This window comes from Nerophis ophidion, linkage group LG03 (assembly GCF_033978795.1).
Source record: "Nerophis ophidion isolate RoL-2023_Sa linkage group LG03, RoL_Noph_v1.0, whole genome shotgun sequence".
Taxonomy (NCBI): domain Eukaryota; kingdom Metazoa; phylum Chordata; class Actinopteri; order Syngnathiformes; family Syngnathidae; genus Nerophis; species Nerophis ophidion.
The window spans coordinates 26055493-26073842 of record NC_084613.1 but is presented as its reverse complement, the minus strand read 5'-3'; the positions used below and the strand labels follow the sequence as shown (position 1 = coordinate 26073842).

The 18350-nt window shown below is 38.8% G+C and overlaps 1 protein-coding gene across 1 annotated transcript in view; it reads right to left on the bottom strand.

The window, feature by feature from the left end:
* The window catches only part of LOC133549397 (insulin-like growth factor 1 receptor), a 219681-nt gene that overhangs the window by 183413 nt on the left and 17918 nt on the right, over positions 1 to 18350 (bottom strand). The window contains exon 2 of the mRNA XM_061894772.1: positions 9387 to 9953. Within this exon, the coding sequence (XP_061750756.1) occupies positions 9387 to 9953 (567 nt within the window). The remainder of the gene's footprint in view (positions 1 to 9386; positions 9954 to 18350) is intronic.

Below are 18350 nucleotides of genomic sequence, written 5' to 3'. Positions count from 1 at the left end.
TATTTTAAGATAACAGAGTTTGTAAGTTCTAAAGACACCCAAGGTCAATCTTGTGCATTTAATTGCAAAGGATTCTCGACAATCTGACTTAGTTTTTATTTCCCAGCTTTTTTTGAGCTGGCCAGACACTTTTTCTTTTTCTTTTTAGTCACGGGATCCCTCCTCTCGCCTCTAAACTCAAAGCAAACAGCGTGTAATGTCAGAGGATCCGGCGCCTAAGCAAACAAGCTCGTTGGCCGGCACTGCAGCGATGAGAGGAGGCCCTCGGACGAGAGCTATCTGACAGGCGGAGATGTTAACAGCTCCTGATAAGAAAAGAGCCGAGGTGAAAATAGAGAACAGGAAGCACCAGAGGAGCGACTGACAAGGACAATCAGAGATGCCGGGAGTGAGGAAAGACTAGAGCGCAGTTTATTCACTCCTCCGAGCTTTAGTGAGGGCTTAGCATGGAGCTTGTATATCTGACATTTGTCTGACATTTCCCCTCAGAGCTCCGCCTCTTTCATACGGCTCATCGGCCGCAGCCTCTCCAGGCATTGCTGCCTAGTCTGTCTCGGAATGAGGAAAAAAACACACCGATCGGCGCACCCTGGACGCCATCACTCCCACTCAGGTCCAGCATTAACCTGACTTATCAAGTCAGGCAGCATTCAGTGGTGCGGGGGCCGCTCTTAAACGCCACACTAAATTGGGCGAACATGTGGGAAGCAGACGTTGTTGTGAATGAAGTGAAAAAGGCCCAGAGGCTAAAGCGGTGTGCTAGGCTGGACAACACTCCTCCTTGCCTTATGGAGTGTAATTTAAGAAGAGACCGGGCCTGTATTGACGAGGAAAAACCGCTGCATGCCTTTGAAGGAACATCTGCACTGAAGGAAAAATAAGACAATTATGTCGGGGCGTAGGAATGAGGAGACAAGCAGGAAGGAGAAGGTTGTTATCTTAGGTCTTAAAAGCAACAGCATGGAATCTTTGACTGTTTAAACTCACAGTCGTGGAATAGAATTTACTTTAGAGCTAATACAGCCAAGTGACAGGGAATGCACTACTTTGCTACAACCAGCAGAGGCGCTGTTGATCTGGTTTCAGCTCGATCAGTGATGTCAAAGTGGTTTTCATTGAGGGCCACTTGTAACAGCGAATAATGTATGAATTTGCCTATGGATTTCATTATTAATGGTATATATATATTTTTTAAGTAGTCCATTTAACAGTAAAAACTTCCATCCATCCATCCATTTTCTTCCGCTTATCCGAGGTCGGGTCGCGGGAGTAAAAACTTTACATTTACAAAATTTTATTGTAAAACATAGTGGATTTTTAAATGTTTTACAACATTTTACGGTAAATGGAGAAACAGTAGCACTGTTTTTTAAGAAAAAAGCTGGCAGCAAAGATGCCAGAATTTTTGTGTTGATCTGGTAATAATTAGTATATATATAAAGCCTGAATTTAAAACAAAATGAAATACGATATAAAAAAGGACATGAAAAGAACATTATTGTTATTATGATGTTTGATAAGAAAATGCGAGAGCTCTTGTTGTTTTTTTAATTAAAAAAAATGTAAATAATTAAACACACACACATATATACATATATATATATATATATATATATACATATATATATATATATATATACATATATATATATATACATATATATATATATATATATATATATATATGTATATCTATACATCTAGTATATATATGTAGATATATACACCGTAGATTTTACAATTAAAAACTGTCAGCTTAGTCAACAGAATGTTAACACAAAAAACAGTAATATCAATTTACAGTAATATGTTGTAAAGAACACTGTACAACTTATTGTCATTTTTATTATTTTGATAGGTAGTTTGCTGTAAAGTTAAGTATTTTTCTTTAGACAAACACATGTTTGGAAAGTATAATATTATACTGTAAGATTTGTTGCAATGTTGGATACTATTAAAGTTTAAAAGGTATGCACTTTCAAGCAGTACATTTATTTTTTTCTGTCAAAATTAAAAAAATTAATTACATTTGGTGAGAAAATATTAAGTATTATATTGACACATATCATTTCCAGGTGTTTGCGGGCCAGATAAAATTAGGTCGCGGGCCAGCTCTGGTCCACGGGCCTTGAGTTTGACACCTGTGAGCTAGATGTAAGGGGGACAACATGACTTTTTCCAAGCCATCTTTTGAAAAACATGATCGTCACCATGGGTGGAGAAATTATCGATTTTTGAGTGCATCGCGATTCGGACTATGGACAAACGTACGGATATGAATTATTTAAGTATATTAAATAAAGTAATACAGACAGGTTGCAAAATTTAGAACTAACATGGACACACACGAAGCAATACACAGCAGGAGTAAACCAGGACCTTGGCCTAGGCGATATTAATTAAAACTGTATCACGATGTGGGTTTTATATTGGTCGATATCGATGATGATTGATATGTTTTATGACCTATTGAAAATAAAGACCAGGAGAATTTTTTTTTTTAAATGTAAACATTTTTATTTAAAATGTAACCTTAGTCTTATTATAACCCCTTGTCTAAATCTGCAGAAAGGAAAATAAATTTCAACACAACCATGGAAAACACTGAATCAATGCAATGTAAACACAATTCTAAAATCACCTCACAATAACCTCTTAAAATGAAAGTGCACGAATGAGGAATACGTAAAAAAATCTGAATAAAATGTAACAAAATAGTGCGAAGTGTGAAAATGTAAACATAGAGTAATCTGAAATGAACTATTTGTTCTGTATAAGTTACAGCTGTGCTCTAAAGGGTAAGCGTGGCTAAGATGGCGTGATATTACCAGTGTTGGTGGGGACGAGCACCTTCCGTAATTTACAGACCTCATTGGTCTGACTATGGTCCGTTCATAAAAATAAAAAAACTGCAATACTGTTGGGGTGACTTTTCCTGTTCTTTCAACAATTCCTTCGGCACTCATTTTTACTTTCTCTTCTCACTCAGAGTGCCTTTTTTCATGCAACCAACCTTGCGTTGAAACTTTTCAGGTTTATTCTGACGAAAAAGAAGGACATCTCCTCAAACGTTTTATCAAAAGCCTATTCTATTGATATCCATTATGTGCCTACCACATTATATATTGATATTGTTATATCGCCCGGCCCTATGCTTTGTGATTAATCGCATGAGTTAAAAATACAACTTTGACAGTCCTAATACAAATACATGTATTAAATAAGCATCAAAAACGCAATAAAATCTATAAAAACAAAATGGTGTGGCCTGTATAAAATCTAACCCAATTTTTCCGGTCTTATCTTGAGGATTAAAAATACTTTTAAAGATGTCAATGGAATTTATAAATGACGGGGCGCTCTACATAAACCCACAAATTGTAGTCAAATAAATTGACTATCCCAGTCGTTCTTTGTCAGGCTTCAGTGTGTCCTATTATAACGTCTTATTTTCCCACAGTGTCCAGCCTCTCTGAAGCTTTTATCTGCAGCCTTGAGACTTCATGGCGGGATGAATGCATTCACCCTGACCTCTGTCTGGGCCTCCGAGACAGTTTCAAAGCATCCTCCCGTGTGGGGGTAACAACAGAGGGTATTACGCTCGTTTTACAATGCAACCGACGCAGGGCGACAAGATCAGGTTGAGTCGATGCCACCAATGACCGTTTGTAGACCTTGAAAACATATATTTTCAAACCACAGTAAATCTTTTAATTCCATCGCCGATGTTTTATGGATCAAAACAATCGATAACAGCATGCAGGTCAGCCTACACGGCCGCAAATCAACCCAAAGCACAACAATAAAGTCCATCAAGAAGCACTGGGGGGAAGTCACTAGGGAAAGGGCGCAATCTTGATCTCCACTATTTGTTCTGAGGGATGGATGGAGAGAAGAAGGGGTGGGATGTGGGGGGTAGTGTTGGAGACTTTCGACTGACCATGGGAGCAGTAAACAGGTCTCCAGTAAGAAGCATTTTCCCAGCATTATCTGAAGGTGAAGGAATCCTGTCACAAATTAAGGATCCTGCTAGACTCTAAGAGATAAGATCAGATTCCTTCAAGTTGCTGTCATCAAAAAAAAAAAAAAACCTGGCTGGAAATGCTTTTGGGACAAATCCAAATTGACAACTATTGTTTGGGTTTAAAGGCTTTTTAAAACAGACTGAAGGACCCCTGACAAAACACATCATAGGCCTTTTTGTTGTCCAACAATGAAAGTGCGTGACCCCTTCCCTTGCGCTCGAATAATCATTCCTGACCCCGACCTTAGGAGGAAAATGTTGGGAGCAGTGCATGGGTGGCCAAAGGAAATGGATACATTGTATGGGAAACACAATACTCTGAGAAGGAAGCACTTGGAATTTGAGTCAGGGACCAAATAGACTGCAACCTAAAATGTCAACCGAGTCAATTAATTGGTTCAATCGATTTGAAAAAAACCTTTGGTTTATGGTCAAAATAAACTTCATAAACTTTATATAGGCATGCCTGCACACTCTCCGATTGATTCGGACTGCATTGAAAAAGTTTGTTTAGTAGCATTGTCGCATGTCGGTGTTGTTATGCTCTAGCGACTATTTTAATAAAATAATATATCATTCTACCTTATCTTGTGTTTCCTCAAATTCAGCTGACCTCAACAGAAATCCCTGCATTTTGGCTGAGACCTTAACAAAAATGTCCAAATTAGGGGTGGGTGCTAAATCCAGTTGGATTCACGTAAAATCCAACAGTGCATTTGGCAATCACCCCAGCAGCACTGAGAGCGGACTCAGCCAAACTACCTCCAGGTAAAGTTGCAATTTTCAATACCAACAAAGAAATTGACTCAAACACGCTCCATTGTAAGTAAAGTAAGTCTCCAATGTTCATAAAATGTGTTAGCTTTATACTAATATACATTGGCTTTGCTTTTGACATGCGACTGAATAGCATTAGCAATTTTAAATGGCAATTTCAACGACTCCAAATTTGTTAATCACAACAAGATGCAAGTTACAACCAAACAACTGGTGTGTATTAAGTACAATACTTACAGTATTAACACTTTTTATAGCGCAACAAATAAAATAAAAAAATCACACCATAAACTATACACTACTGCCATTTAACATCTTGGACTTGCAACTCTAACTGCAACTTAATGTGACACTTGCAAATCATACTAAGACGGATGATAACAAAACGAGATACAACAACTGAACAGCAGTTACCGTAATCAGCTCTTTTTCAAATGTTGCAATTAAAAATGAGGCTTTAATATCAAAAACAATTATTATTTAATAACACACAAAAATGCCCAAAAAATGGTACAGTTGAGTACTGGTATCGATTCACAGGTACGAGAAAATGGTACCACATCGGTTCGAATGTGATCGGTCCTTGTCGGAACGTCCACCTAAATGTGACATCACAACGTACAGTAGCCACACTGCAAAATCCAGCAGATAGGAACATCCCGAACTGCGTGCAAACTCACGCCAAAATGCATGAACTTCATGATTTAAAGTTGTGGCATTTTTTAAAGCAGTAGCAGAAGTAACTGTGGAACCTTCATAAAATATTTTCATAACTTTTGGGATGACACATGGACTTACAACTACTTAAATGACACCATTGTCATGGCCTGAGAGGGCCAGTATCGCTTTCACTGGCTTTTAGCAACTATGAGGAGGGTGGCAGGAAATATGCCACACAAAAAACTACAAATGTGCTGACTTACTTTACGGCATATTTCACTCCCCGTTTTCCATTTCGTTGAAAAGACGGAAGTCGAAGCAAACACTTGCCTGCAGTCAAAAAACTAAAAGAAGGCGAAGAAGAACTCTGACGTGCAATTAATACTATCATGGCCAACGCTGCGAAACGACCAAATAAACGAAAAATTTTGTCTTACAGGACAAAAGAAGAACAAGGGAGGTTACCCGGATAAAAGTACAATCAAGGATGGACATTGGCCCGGCTTCTACTCGGTGGCGTGAGCTCAAAGATGAGGAAAGATTTACAAGCTGATGCTGCCCTGGCTTTGTTCCTGCTAAACTAGTAAGTGCCTTTTGAGGCTCTCCCACTGGTCTTTCTTTGCTTTGGACCAGCATCCGCCCCGATACATTCTCAGTAGTAGCGTCATGTGTGTAGCACAATCCAAGATCATTTCTTGATAGTTTCTGCTAATACAGTGTTTTTCAACTGCTGTGCTGTGACACACTAGTGTGCCGTGGGAGATTATCTAATTTCACCTAATTGGGTTAAGAATATTTTTTGCAAACCAGTAATTATAATCCGCAAATGTGCCGTTGTTGAGTTTCTGTACTGTCTAGAGCTCGGCAGAGTAACCATGTAATACTCTTTCATATCAGTAGGTGGCAGCAGGTAGCTAATTGCTTTGTCGATCTCGGGAACATGTTTGTCGTCATCACAATACGCGGAAGGCAGCATGTAGGCAGAAAGGTATCTAACACTTAAACCAAAAATAAACAAAAGGCGACTGCCACTAAGAAAAGGCATTGAAGCAAAACAAAACTAAATGTGAATTGGCTGCAAAGTAATCAAAAACAGAATGCCGGACGACAGCAAAGACTTACAGCGTGTGAAGCAGACAGCGTCCACAAATCATATCCGTACATAACACGACAATCAACAATGTCCCCACGAAGAAGGATAACGTCCGCACAACTTAAATAGTCTTGATTAGGAAAACAAAGCAGGTGCAAGGAATAGCATTCAAGGAAGACATGAAACTGCTACATGAAAATACCAACAAAAGGGGAAAAGCCACCAAAATAGGAGCGCAAGAAAATAACTAAAACACTGCACACCAAAAAACTCAAAATAAGTCATTGCGTGATGTGACAGGTCGCAACAGTACACCTACATTGTGACAAGAGCAATATTGATGGTTATGGTTTGAATTCATATCCAACAATTGCGAGATCCACTTTTTATTGTCAATATCGTAGTTAAATTTTTTTATGTTTTCTGCCGGTGGTGTGCCTCGGAATTTTTTGAATGGAAAAAATGTGACTTGGTTGAAAAGGTTGAAAAACATTGTGCTAATGTATCAGCATAACCATTAGAGATGCAATATTTGTAATCTCATGGCAGTTTGACGCTCAATGCGCTAGTCCTCATGCGAAATGTGGTCCTCTTTGGCCCACTGGCGTCGCCAAAATCAACCAAAACTGAAAGTTTTTAAGTTGAGTGTTAACAGGAGTATCCACCTTTGTTTAAAAAGATTTATATGTCATAAAAAAAAATTCGTCATAGGTCCCATTTTTTTTGCAAATATTAAGTAAGATTCCAACTTAAACCTTGAGTCTACTTAATTTAAAACTACATTAAGCCTCCTAAGCGCCGAAAAAGGGATTTTACTTAACTACCTACTGTAAGTCATATATTCATTTTTTTAACTTCAATTTATTTAACAGCTTCGGACTTATTCGTAGTCATACAGTTTTTCAATAGTTGTAATGTTTATTCATTTTTATGCTCTTTTTGTAAAAACATATTTTCAAAAGAACAATATTTTTTTATCATGGGAAAAACACAAAATATTCAATATTTCCAAAAACAAGTTGCAAAGTTGAATACTTCAGATAAGGTAATTACAGCCTTTAATAGGTCAATGATTCATACCAACAAGGATTTTGATGCATTATTATTTTTGGAGTGTTGTAAGTGCTGTAATCTGTCGTCATCTAGTGGTTTAGTGGGCACATATACACACTGGCAATAGACACAACATGTCTTTAAAACCATATTTAAACACCTCTCTGCAGCAATAACAACCCACCACTATCCTTTTTTACTGCATTTAAGTCATTTGTTGTCAGATTTTAACATTTCGATAAACAACCATAAAAAACACTGTGTAGCAAGGGTGTCCAAATTTTTTGACTGGGGGGGCTGCATTGAGCTACTATTTTTTTTATTTTATTGCCTATGCATTTATATGTGTACGTATTATTATAATAAAATGTATATATAATTATTAATATTAGAATTGAATAATAAGAGCATATGAAATTTCGACTCCTACCTTGTTTACCTTCGTGACGGCTTCCTTAACATTTTGTAAACAATCACAAATATCAAGCATTTAAAATGTGCCAGAGTTTTTGCATTTTTCCCATCATGCCTTGAAATGTATTTAAATGGGTGTCATTTAGATTTTTTTATGGTAGTTATCGGTTTATTATACTATCCACAAAATTCAGGGAGCAGGTTGTGTTGTGTGTGACATGTTTGTTGACTTTTTGTGCTGGTTGTTTTTTTTCTGTGCCATGATTAGGGAAGGTTGTTTGGATTGGGTCATATAAGTAATTTCTGTGCATGTAGTTTTTAAGGAGAACACTTCATGGTGTCTGGTTTGAGTCACGATGTCCACAAAATAGTATCCAAAAAGCCTGTATCAAACAAACAAGATATTTAAATTTATTATGTAAACACCCTACCTAGCCAGAATGACTCTGCCATCTCGCGGGCCAACGAATAAATGATATGTTTCTCGCTTTAATCAGTGGTTGAAAACTGTAATTAAACCAAAAACAATGTTTCCTTGTTTTTCGAAGTGAGATTCTTAGCATATATAACATGTCAGGTATTCAGTACATTGGAAAATATGTGTTTCACTGGGCAACCACAATTGGCAAAGTGGCTAAATGCATTGTAAATGATTCTCTCCTATTAGGAAGAATTTTACAAAAAGTGCCATGTCATTTGAAAGAATAACCTGTTCAAAACAACGCAGCCAACTTTTAGCCCTCTAACCTCTAAATTTAACAGATTTGTCAACAATGGCTGAGATAGGCTCCAGCACCCCCGCGACTCCGAACGGGACAAGCGGTAGAAAATGGATTGATGGATGGAAATAAGTAAAATGAAATAATGTCCTTTTTATGATCAAGGCAGACTCTTGGGTTACACGCTCAGAGTCACATGACCCTCCTCTGATCAGTTTTTCACACAACCCGAGTGCTGGACCCAAGTTGAACAGGGATGACTCTCCCCCAGATGATTCGTCAATACATCCCCTTTCATAAATTCCCCCGCTCCCCTTCCAAAAAAAAAAGTCCCTAAGGCAAATATTTAACTGACAAGGTCCAGACAGGTAGACTAGCTGATTTCTTGGCAGAGCGCGTTCAACCTCAAGCAAAGTAGGCCTCCCCACTAATACCCACCGCTCTATACTGCAGATCCCTAAATAGCCCTAAAGACGAGACAACCCTATACAATGAACAGGGCAGAGATATTTGCACTGGCAAGAAGAGGACAATCCTACAAACGGAAATGAAGGCAAAAGACGACAGGGCTTCACGGGATTTGTCAGATTCTATGAATGTAAAGCCAACATGGAAGACTAGAAAACTCAGATGGAACTGAGCTTACCTTTCTGACATCGGTTGGAGGTCCAGCAGCGGTATTCCTGTTTGTTATTGAAGGTGGTCTGCTGACAAAGCGGGTTGTCCTCCATGATGCCAGGACAGACATTGTCACACTCCTTGGTCTTCTTATTCCCACTCACGATATTGTTAAACTCTGCATCCATAATCAGAGACCAGTCCACAGAGTCCAAGTAGCAGAGCTCGGCGTTCTTCTCGATCCGGACGGCCCCACGGGTGATGTTCCTCAGGTTGTACAAGCCGATATCCTTCAGGCTGAACATCTCGTATACCACCAGGGCGTAGTTGTAGAAGAGATTTCGCCCGCGGATGACGCTCAGGTTGGGGAAGAGCGTGCTCAAGCTGTCCAGGCCGGCGACGCGGAACAGCAGGAGGTAGTCGGTGATGACGGTCAGCTTGGGGAAGTTGAGGGAGCGCAGCACCTCCTGGTTCTTGGTCTTACTGTTGTTGGTGTTGATGAGGAGGATCTGCAGGTAGCCCTCCACTACAGTGCAGTTCTCCAGAAACTTGAACTCGCTGATGTCGTTTCGGATGTCGATACTGGGACCGCAGACTGGAAGAGACATGTGGTCAAAGGGTCAATTAGATGCTCCGTTTGAACAATTTTACATAAATGTGCTCCTTAGTCACAGTGCAGTTACAGTGGGTGTCTTTCCGTGCTGAGTGAGATATTTCAAGTTAATCCACGCGTCATAAATACAGTAAGACAGTTTGCATGTTCTCCCCGTGACTGCGTGGGTTCTCACCGGGTACTCGGGCTTCCTCCCACCTCCAAAAACATGCCCCTGAGGATGTGCTGGCCCTGCAATGAGGTGGCGACTTGCCCAGGGTGTACCCCGCCTACCGCCCGAATGCAGCTGAGATAGGCTGCAGCACCCCCGCGACCCGGAAAGGGACAAGCAGTAGAAAATGGATGGTTGGGGAGTAGAAGACTCAGCTTTCAAAAACAAATGCTGTACATAGTCATGTGAAAAAAATTAGGGGTAGTAAACACGTCCTTCAACCTTCATATATCATATAAAGACATTGAGCAGAACCGAGCCGCTTGTCCTACGAGTCTGGGAGTGGACATTTGACTCCAAGGGGACTGGGGCAGTCCTCTCGCACGCTCACAAAGATGTGAACAATAAACAGCATTTATTATTGATGACAAGCAACTATTACCACGTGTTTCTCATAATGTGATTGTCTTTCAATGGTTTATTTTTGGGTTGGTTGGAGCACCTTCACCGACACCTGTCATGTTGCTGAGGTGTTAGAACATGACTCATGAACACAAACCTAGATGTCAACATGTTTCAGCAAATGCAAAGAGTTTGAGAGTGGCAATGCATTAGGAACCACTTTGAGTGAGATGCAGGCTAATGCTGCATCACGTATACATAAAAGGGTCCAAAATAAACATTATTATGTTTGTAAAGGCAGATTTTTTTAATATTGCATGTTTTTGTATTGTGCATTGTACCTTTTAAAGCACAGGTGTGAAACTCAAGGCCTGTGGGCCAGACATCATTTTATCTGGCCTGCAAACACCTGGAATTGTTATGTGTCAATAACGTACTTAATATTTTCTCCCTAAATTTAATTGATTTTATTCATTTTGACAGAAAAAATGTTTGTCTTGAAATTGCATACCTTTTAAACTTTAATAGTGTCCAATATTGCAACAAATATTACAGCATATTATCATACTTTCCAAACATGTTTTTGTCTAAATAAGAATAAATAAAAATACTTAACTTGACAACAAACTACCCATCAAATTAATAAAAATGACAATAAATTGTACGTTGTTTTTTTTTACATCATATTACTGTAAATTGAAAAAAAACAACTATTGTTTTTTGTGTTAAATGGATAGACAGTACATTTGTTTTACGGCAGAAAAACTGGCAGCTAAGTTGGCAGAATAAAAAAAGAACTTGTACTGTTTTTCCATTAGCAATATATTGTTGTAAAAACCAGTGTAAATTTAACACCAAAATTTTGGCAACTAAGCTGCTAGCTTTTTCCGTGCGTGTGTGTGTGCATTTCAACTTCTACACTAAAGCTGCTGTTTAGTTTACTTTGTGGCACTTAACTGTATCTTAATTGTATCTTGCACTTGTGTTACTGTGGTGTTTTAACACCGTTACTTCATGCACAGCTTGCTTTTCTCTGCATTTTATTGTTGCAACCTGTGCAAACAACAGTAAATACCTGGCAGCTTTTCCAAAAGTGTTTTGTTTACATCTTCTTGATGGATTGCAATGCACTGAAGTTGTTAATTCTGCTATTTGTTCATAATTATTACCAGAACCGCCTGTTTTGTCTGTGTCAATTAAAGAAAAAAAAGTTTTGACACACTATTTAAATTGTGGATTGTCACTGAAGGCTTCCAAACTATGAATGAACACATGTGGTTAGTTAAGTACATAACTCCACATGTGTGCATACATTGTTTTCATGCTTTCACTTACAATCTACAATGTAAAAAAATATAGGAAACGCTTTGAATGAGAAAGTGTGTCCAAATTTTTGGCCTGTACTGTACATACATACATATATATTTACATATGTATATATATATATATATATATATATATATATATATATATATATATATATATTTACACACATATATATATATATACATACATGTATATATACATACGGTATAAATGTACACATATACATATAAATATGTATATATATACACATATATATGTGTATATATATATGTACACATACATATATATATATATATATATATATATATATATATATATATATATATATACATATATATACATTTGTATAAGTTTCACTAAATCAATCAAAGCAACAGATTATAAATGAAAGCTTTATCCTAATCAACTCAAACGATGAATCGTTGCAGCGTTAGGATAAAGTGTGACATGGAATAGAATTTATTTTAGAAAGGACCAGAATTAATTTTGATTTAAAAAAAGTAAAGATTATTCAATTGATTAATAATAAAATGTGTTCCTCGTTGGATCATAGATAAACTTTCATTGGTCGTCAAGGGGTAATTAGTTTGTCCAAACACTAATATAAGTTGTTTAAGAACAATAAAAAGTGGAGAGGCTATGTGTTATTTGGACATATTCAACATTTGCTTTTTGACTGTTTTGCAGCACGTTGAAGGTCGGGGCGTCAACAAGCGTGGCAGGAAATGCCTCGACATATGAGCTCCTTGCTTAAACCTGTTATGTTCTTACAGCGGCTTAGCGCAGTGGAGCAGCCTCTGTCACAGTGTGTCCAAGGAGACAAACAGCCATGTTTTCCAACTGCAGTTCATGATCCCAGTCAAAACACAGACTCAACATGGCCGTGAAGGCGGCGTCACGTGGGCTTTGCAGGATTGTTTTAAGTGACAAAACGGCAACAACATTTTGTTTATGCATCCCTGACCAACTGGTTGTATTAAGACTGATGACAAATCAAACGGGTGCTGCAATCAAACACAAAGCCCGCAGGCTGCAGACTTTGTTTTGTTTTCATTGTGAATTTTCTTGCCGCCCGCGAGTGCGGGAGGAAGGAGAGGGCGGAGGGGTGGAGCTACTGGCACACAAAGGCTAATTTGTTTGTTCGCAGAGAAACTCTCAGCCCCCATTTCCTGATGAGACCATTATTAAAATGAGGGTGCAGGGAATGAAGAGGCTGGGGGGTTGCAACTTGCAAACTGAAACCCTAAAGTGCAAGAGGGACAGAAAGTTAAAGGGGAACTGCACTTTTTTTGGAATGTTGCCTATCAATCATTATCAATCATTATGAGAGACAAGAACAGTTGTCTTTTTTTTTAAAGGATTAAGAGGATGAAAAAAAAAAAAACGCTTGGAAGATGCGGGTAATTGGAGTCACCGTTTAAAGCCCTCTAAAACAACTTCCAACATTTTATATACACACTGCAAGTCTATATACAATGTAGTAACATACACTTTCATAACAATATGTAATATGTTCAATATTTACCAGATTTTGATAATTTTAATCATTGTCAGGACTGATTTGTTCTGCGTATTGATTTCTGTTTCCATAGCAACGCACTTCTGGCTTATGGCATCAACTGAGTGTTCCTACTTCCGGAAACAAACGCGCGCGTGTGTTCTAATCATGGGATTATTAGGCAACAGACAACAAAGACGACTATTTTTGGGTAAATGAGCATTCATAACCTTATCTTTTTGAAGCTGAATATACTGAGGATGAACTACTGTTTATAGAAGCGAGCATGGAAGAAAAGTGAGACGTTGTAGCAGACAGAAAACCGAGAGGTGTGAGATGAGTTTTTGAAACCATGCAATTTCGACACTAAATGGAGTACTTACACAAATGAACGAGAAAAAGTGTACCCAGCCAGCTGGACCGAACAGACAACTGTCCATCGAGTGAGTCACTTTAATATTGATCATGATACATGCAACACGTCATGAGTGTTAGTTTAACTATAGTACATACCCTCTCTGGCTAGCTCAGCTGTGTACAAACAAAACATGAAATGCAGGCTAATACTTTACACATACTGTAATATGATTGTTCATGTTTTTAAGTCAGTACAGATTGATCAGCTATCGCAGTGTTGTGCATTACAAACTTAAACTCGTTTCGGGTGCTGACGTAAAAAAAGCTAGCATATCGCTTTTACGACTAACATCGAAGCACGCGGTTGTATTACTACGCTAGGAAAAGTTCCTAAGTGTTCGCTCTTACAAAATGTATGTTACAACAGCTTGGTTATTATACAGGTTACAGAATGTAAATGAAGTATTGTTGGTTTTAATGTAAGTTTTTGAATGCATTTTTAATTTGATTTAGAGGTAGAATTGATTGCTCCCATTAGTTGCATTGCTAGCCAACTAGAGCAAGCTGATTTTTAAATGTTAGAATGCAAAAGAAAAACAAAACCTTTTTTATTCCTGTCTCTCATAAGGATTGGGAACAATAGGCAGTTCCACTTTAAAGGCACTTCTCTCCTCATTAGTTAACCACCCGGAATGCCAATCATTTCCTAGAAGAAGAAAAAAAAGAGGATTGAGGGAACTGCACTGTTTTTTTGGAATCGTTCACAATCATTATGAGAGAAGCAGACAAAATGTTTTTTTTTCGCACTAATATAAAAATCATCTTGTTCTAAGTACCTAGCAATGCACCTAATGGGAGCAATCAACTCTACCACTAAATCAGTTTAAAAATGCATTCAAAAACCGTCAACAATACTTCATTTACATTTCGTGACCTGTATAATAACCAAGCTGTAGCGACATTGTCATTGTAAGGGTAAACACTCTTTTTCTAGCATACTAACACATCAGCTTGCTAATGTATTAGCTGTGAAAGCTAACTACAGCAAGAGATAACCTAGCTTCTACAGCAACACGAAACACGTTTGAGTTTGTAATGCACAACACTGCAATAGAACACCACTTTGTACTGATTGAAAAACAAACAATCATATTATAATATCTGTAAACTATTAGCCTACGTTTCATGTTTTGTTTGTGCACAGCTGAGCTAGCCAGACGCGTATGTATGTAGTTGAAATAACACGCATGGTGTGCTGCATGTATCATGATCGATATTATATTTGTTCGTCTGGTCAAGCTGCCGGGAACGTTTCCTGTTGATTTTAAAAATGCAATCCATTTATGTCGAAATAGCTTGTCTCCAAGTTCCATAATTATAGCGCAAAAATCGCTTCACTCCCGGCTTCTGTAAGCTCCAACGTCTCATTCTTCCGTCATGCTCGTTTCTATAAGCAGCAGTATATTTAGCTTTAAAGGTATAAGGTTGTAAATCCTCATTTGTCCAAAAATAGTCGTCCTTGTTGTCTGTTACCAAGTCTGCTGTGATTAGAACACACATGTTGCCAGAAGCCAGGCGTGCGTTGCTATGGAAACACGTAAATCAATGCGCGGAATAAATCAGTCCCGGAAATGATTGAAATGTCCAAAATACGGTAAATATTGTACATATTACGTATTGTTATGAATGTGTCTGTGACTACATCATGTATAGACTTGCAGCGTGTATATAAAATGTTGAAATTGTTTTAGAGCAGGGGTCTCAGACATGCGGCCCCCAGGCCGCAAGACGTTATTTTGCGGCCCCTACCTTAATATGAAAGTTTAATGTTAGTGCGGGCCGCAAGTTTTATATGAATGGCGCTTGACAGCATTGTGTTATGTGGGTCCAAAAATGGCTCTTTCAACGTTCTGGGTTGCCTACCCCTGCGTAAGTGGAAAAGCGGCAAATGAGTAAAAGCGACAGAAATGTTGCCATGGAGACAAGGGTTTTCTTGTAACACCGTGACACCTGTCCGTCAGTAATAACAGTCCCTGATAACCTGGACCAATTCAAACAAATATTTGTTTTTTTTATTGTTTAATTTGCATTGCCTCACACGATGAACACTACAAATATTTCTATATGACGCCGGATAACACTGCGGGAGCTGTCACTTTTTTGCGCTCACTATTCCGGTACTTTCCCAGCTACTATTCGCCAACCGCCGAGTTGTTGTAGGGAGGAAAAGCGGAACTTAACACACATTGCGGAAATAACATTATTCTCCGTGCGTCGGCTAAATACAAATATATTCCACAACCCCAAACATGTATTTTTCAAAGCCTGCAGTGGAAAGAAGGGTTAGTGATGAGCAAAGACAATTCCAGGAAAAGTGGGAGATGCAATGTCTGTCTAGCACAGCGGCACCCCAACGTGTCTTATTTGCACAGAGAAAGTTGCGGTGTACAAGGGATACAATTTACAATTTGAAACATCATTATAAAACTAGACATGCTGAGGAGTATATTACATTTTTTTTAAGAAATCTTTTTCTGCGGCCTAACCTCACCCAGACTCTGCGTCCAGTGGCCTCCAGGTAAATTGAGTTTGAGACCCCTGTTAGAGGGCTTTGAAGGCTACAACAGTGACTCCCATTTGCCTCATTTTTCAAGCGTTTTTTTTTAATCATCTTTAAAGGGGAACATTATCACCAGACCTGTGTAAGCGTCAATATATACCTTGGTGTTGCAGAAAAAAGACCATATATTTTTTTAATCGATTTCCGAACTGTAAATGGGTGAATTTTGGCGAATTAAACGCCTTTCTATTTATCGCTCTCAGAGCGATGACGTCAGAACGTGATGTCACTTAGTAATAAAGCAGCCATTTTCTCAAACACATTACAAACACCGCGTCTCAGCTCTGTTATTTTCCGTTTTTTCGACTATTTTCTGGAACCTTGGAGACATCATGCCTCGTCGGTGTGTTGTCGGAGGGTGTAACAACACTAACAGGGAGGGATTCAAGTTGCACTACTAGCCCGAAGATGCGAAAGTGGCAAGAATTTGGACGAAATTTGTTCAAAATACGAGGGTGTGGGGAAAGCCGACGAAGTGGTCAGTCGTTTGTTCCGCACACTTTACCGACGAAAGCTATGGTACTACAGAGATGGCAAGATTGTGTGGATATCCTGCGACACTCAAAGCAGATGCATTTCCAACGATAAAGTCAAAGAAATCTGCCGCCAGACCCCCATTGAATGTGCCGGAGTGTCTGCACATTTTACCGGCGGTGCTAAGGCAGACATGGCACAGAGATGTATGGATAACCTGCAGATGCATTTCCAACGATAAAGTCAACAAAATCACAAAGGTGAGTTTCGTTGATGTTGTTGACTTATGTGCTAATCAGACATATTTGGTCGTGGCATGACTGCCAGCTAATCGATGCTAACATGCTATTTAAGCTAGCTGTATGTACATTTGCAGCTATATTTACATCCAGCGTTTCCCTCCATCCACATTTAATGCCAAATAAACACTTACCAATCGACGGATTTAAGTTGATCCAGTGTCACAAGATGCGCAACTTCCGATCGTTGGTCTGCACATTTTACCGGCGATGCTAAGGCAAACATGGCCGAATAGCGTCAAAAGCTATTCGCTCAATAGCTCCAGTTTCTTCTTCAATTTTGTTTTCGCTATCTGCCTCCATACTCCAACCATCCGTTTCAATACATGCGTACCGTATTTTTCGGACTATAAGTCACGTTTTTTTTTTTTATAGTTTGGCCGTGGGTGAGACTTGGCCAAACTATAAAAATATATATATATATATATATATTTTTTTTTTTTTTTTTTTTTTTTTTTTTTGGCCGGGTCTCACCCCCCGCTGGACTGTGGAGAAGACTGCGATTTATAGTCCAAAAAATTCGGTAATCTGTTGAATCGCTTAAGCCGCTGAAATCCGAGTCTGAATCCGAGCTAATGTCGCTATATCTTGCTGTGTTATCCGTATTGGCATCACTGGATGACGTCACAGGAAAATAGACGATGGTTTCACAGATGGCGAAAATCAGGCACTTTAAAGCTTATTTGAGGGGTATTCCGGGATGGGTAAAATTTTGAAAAAAACTTCAAAAAATAAAATAAGCCACTGCGAACTGATTTTTATTGGTTTTAACGCTTTTGAAATTGTGATAATGTTCCCCCTTTAAAAAAAAAGACACGCGTGTTGTTGTCTCTTACAATGATTGTGAACAATAAGCAAAATTCCAAAAATAAGTGCAATTCCCCTTTAAGCCTGCGGGCTGCTTCTGATGGCGGCCGTTGTGTCAGTGCACGGCGAGGCCAACAAAGCCAGAGCAGCGTCTCGATGGCTTTCATACATCGTCACGTAAACAGGAAGAGGTGCAATTGAAGGCAGGCCAAAACAAGTCTGCTTCTCTTTGCGCTTCACACTGCTGAGTAATAAAACACGCCCAGTGGAATAGCATTTGTCGGCTCATGTTTATGTTTGATAAACCTTGGCCTCCCGCGCTCCTCTAAAAAAAAAAAAAAAAACACCCCCTCTATAAAACATGACCCCATTTTGTGACCCAACCCAATGGGCGCCTAATCTGATTTTTGATTCGGTAAACAGAGGCTATTTTTAAACTAAATTA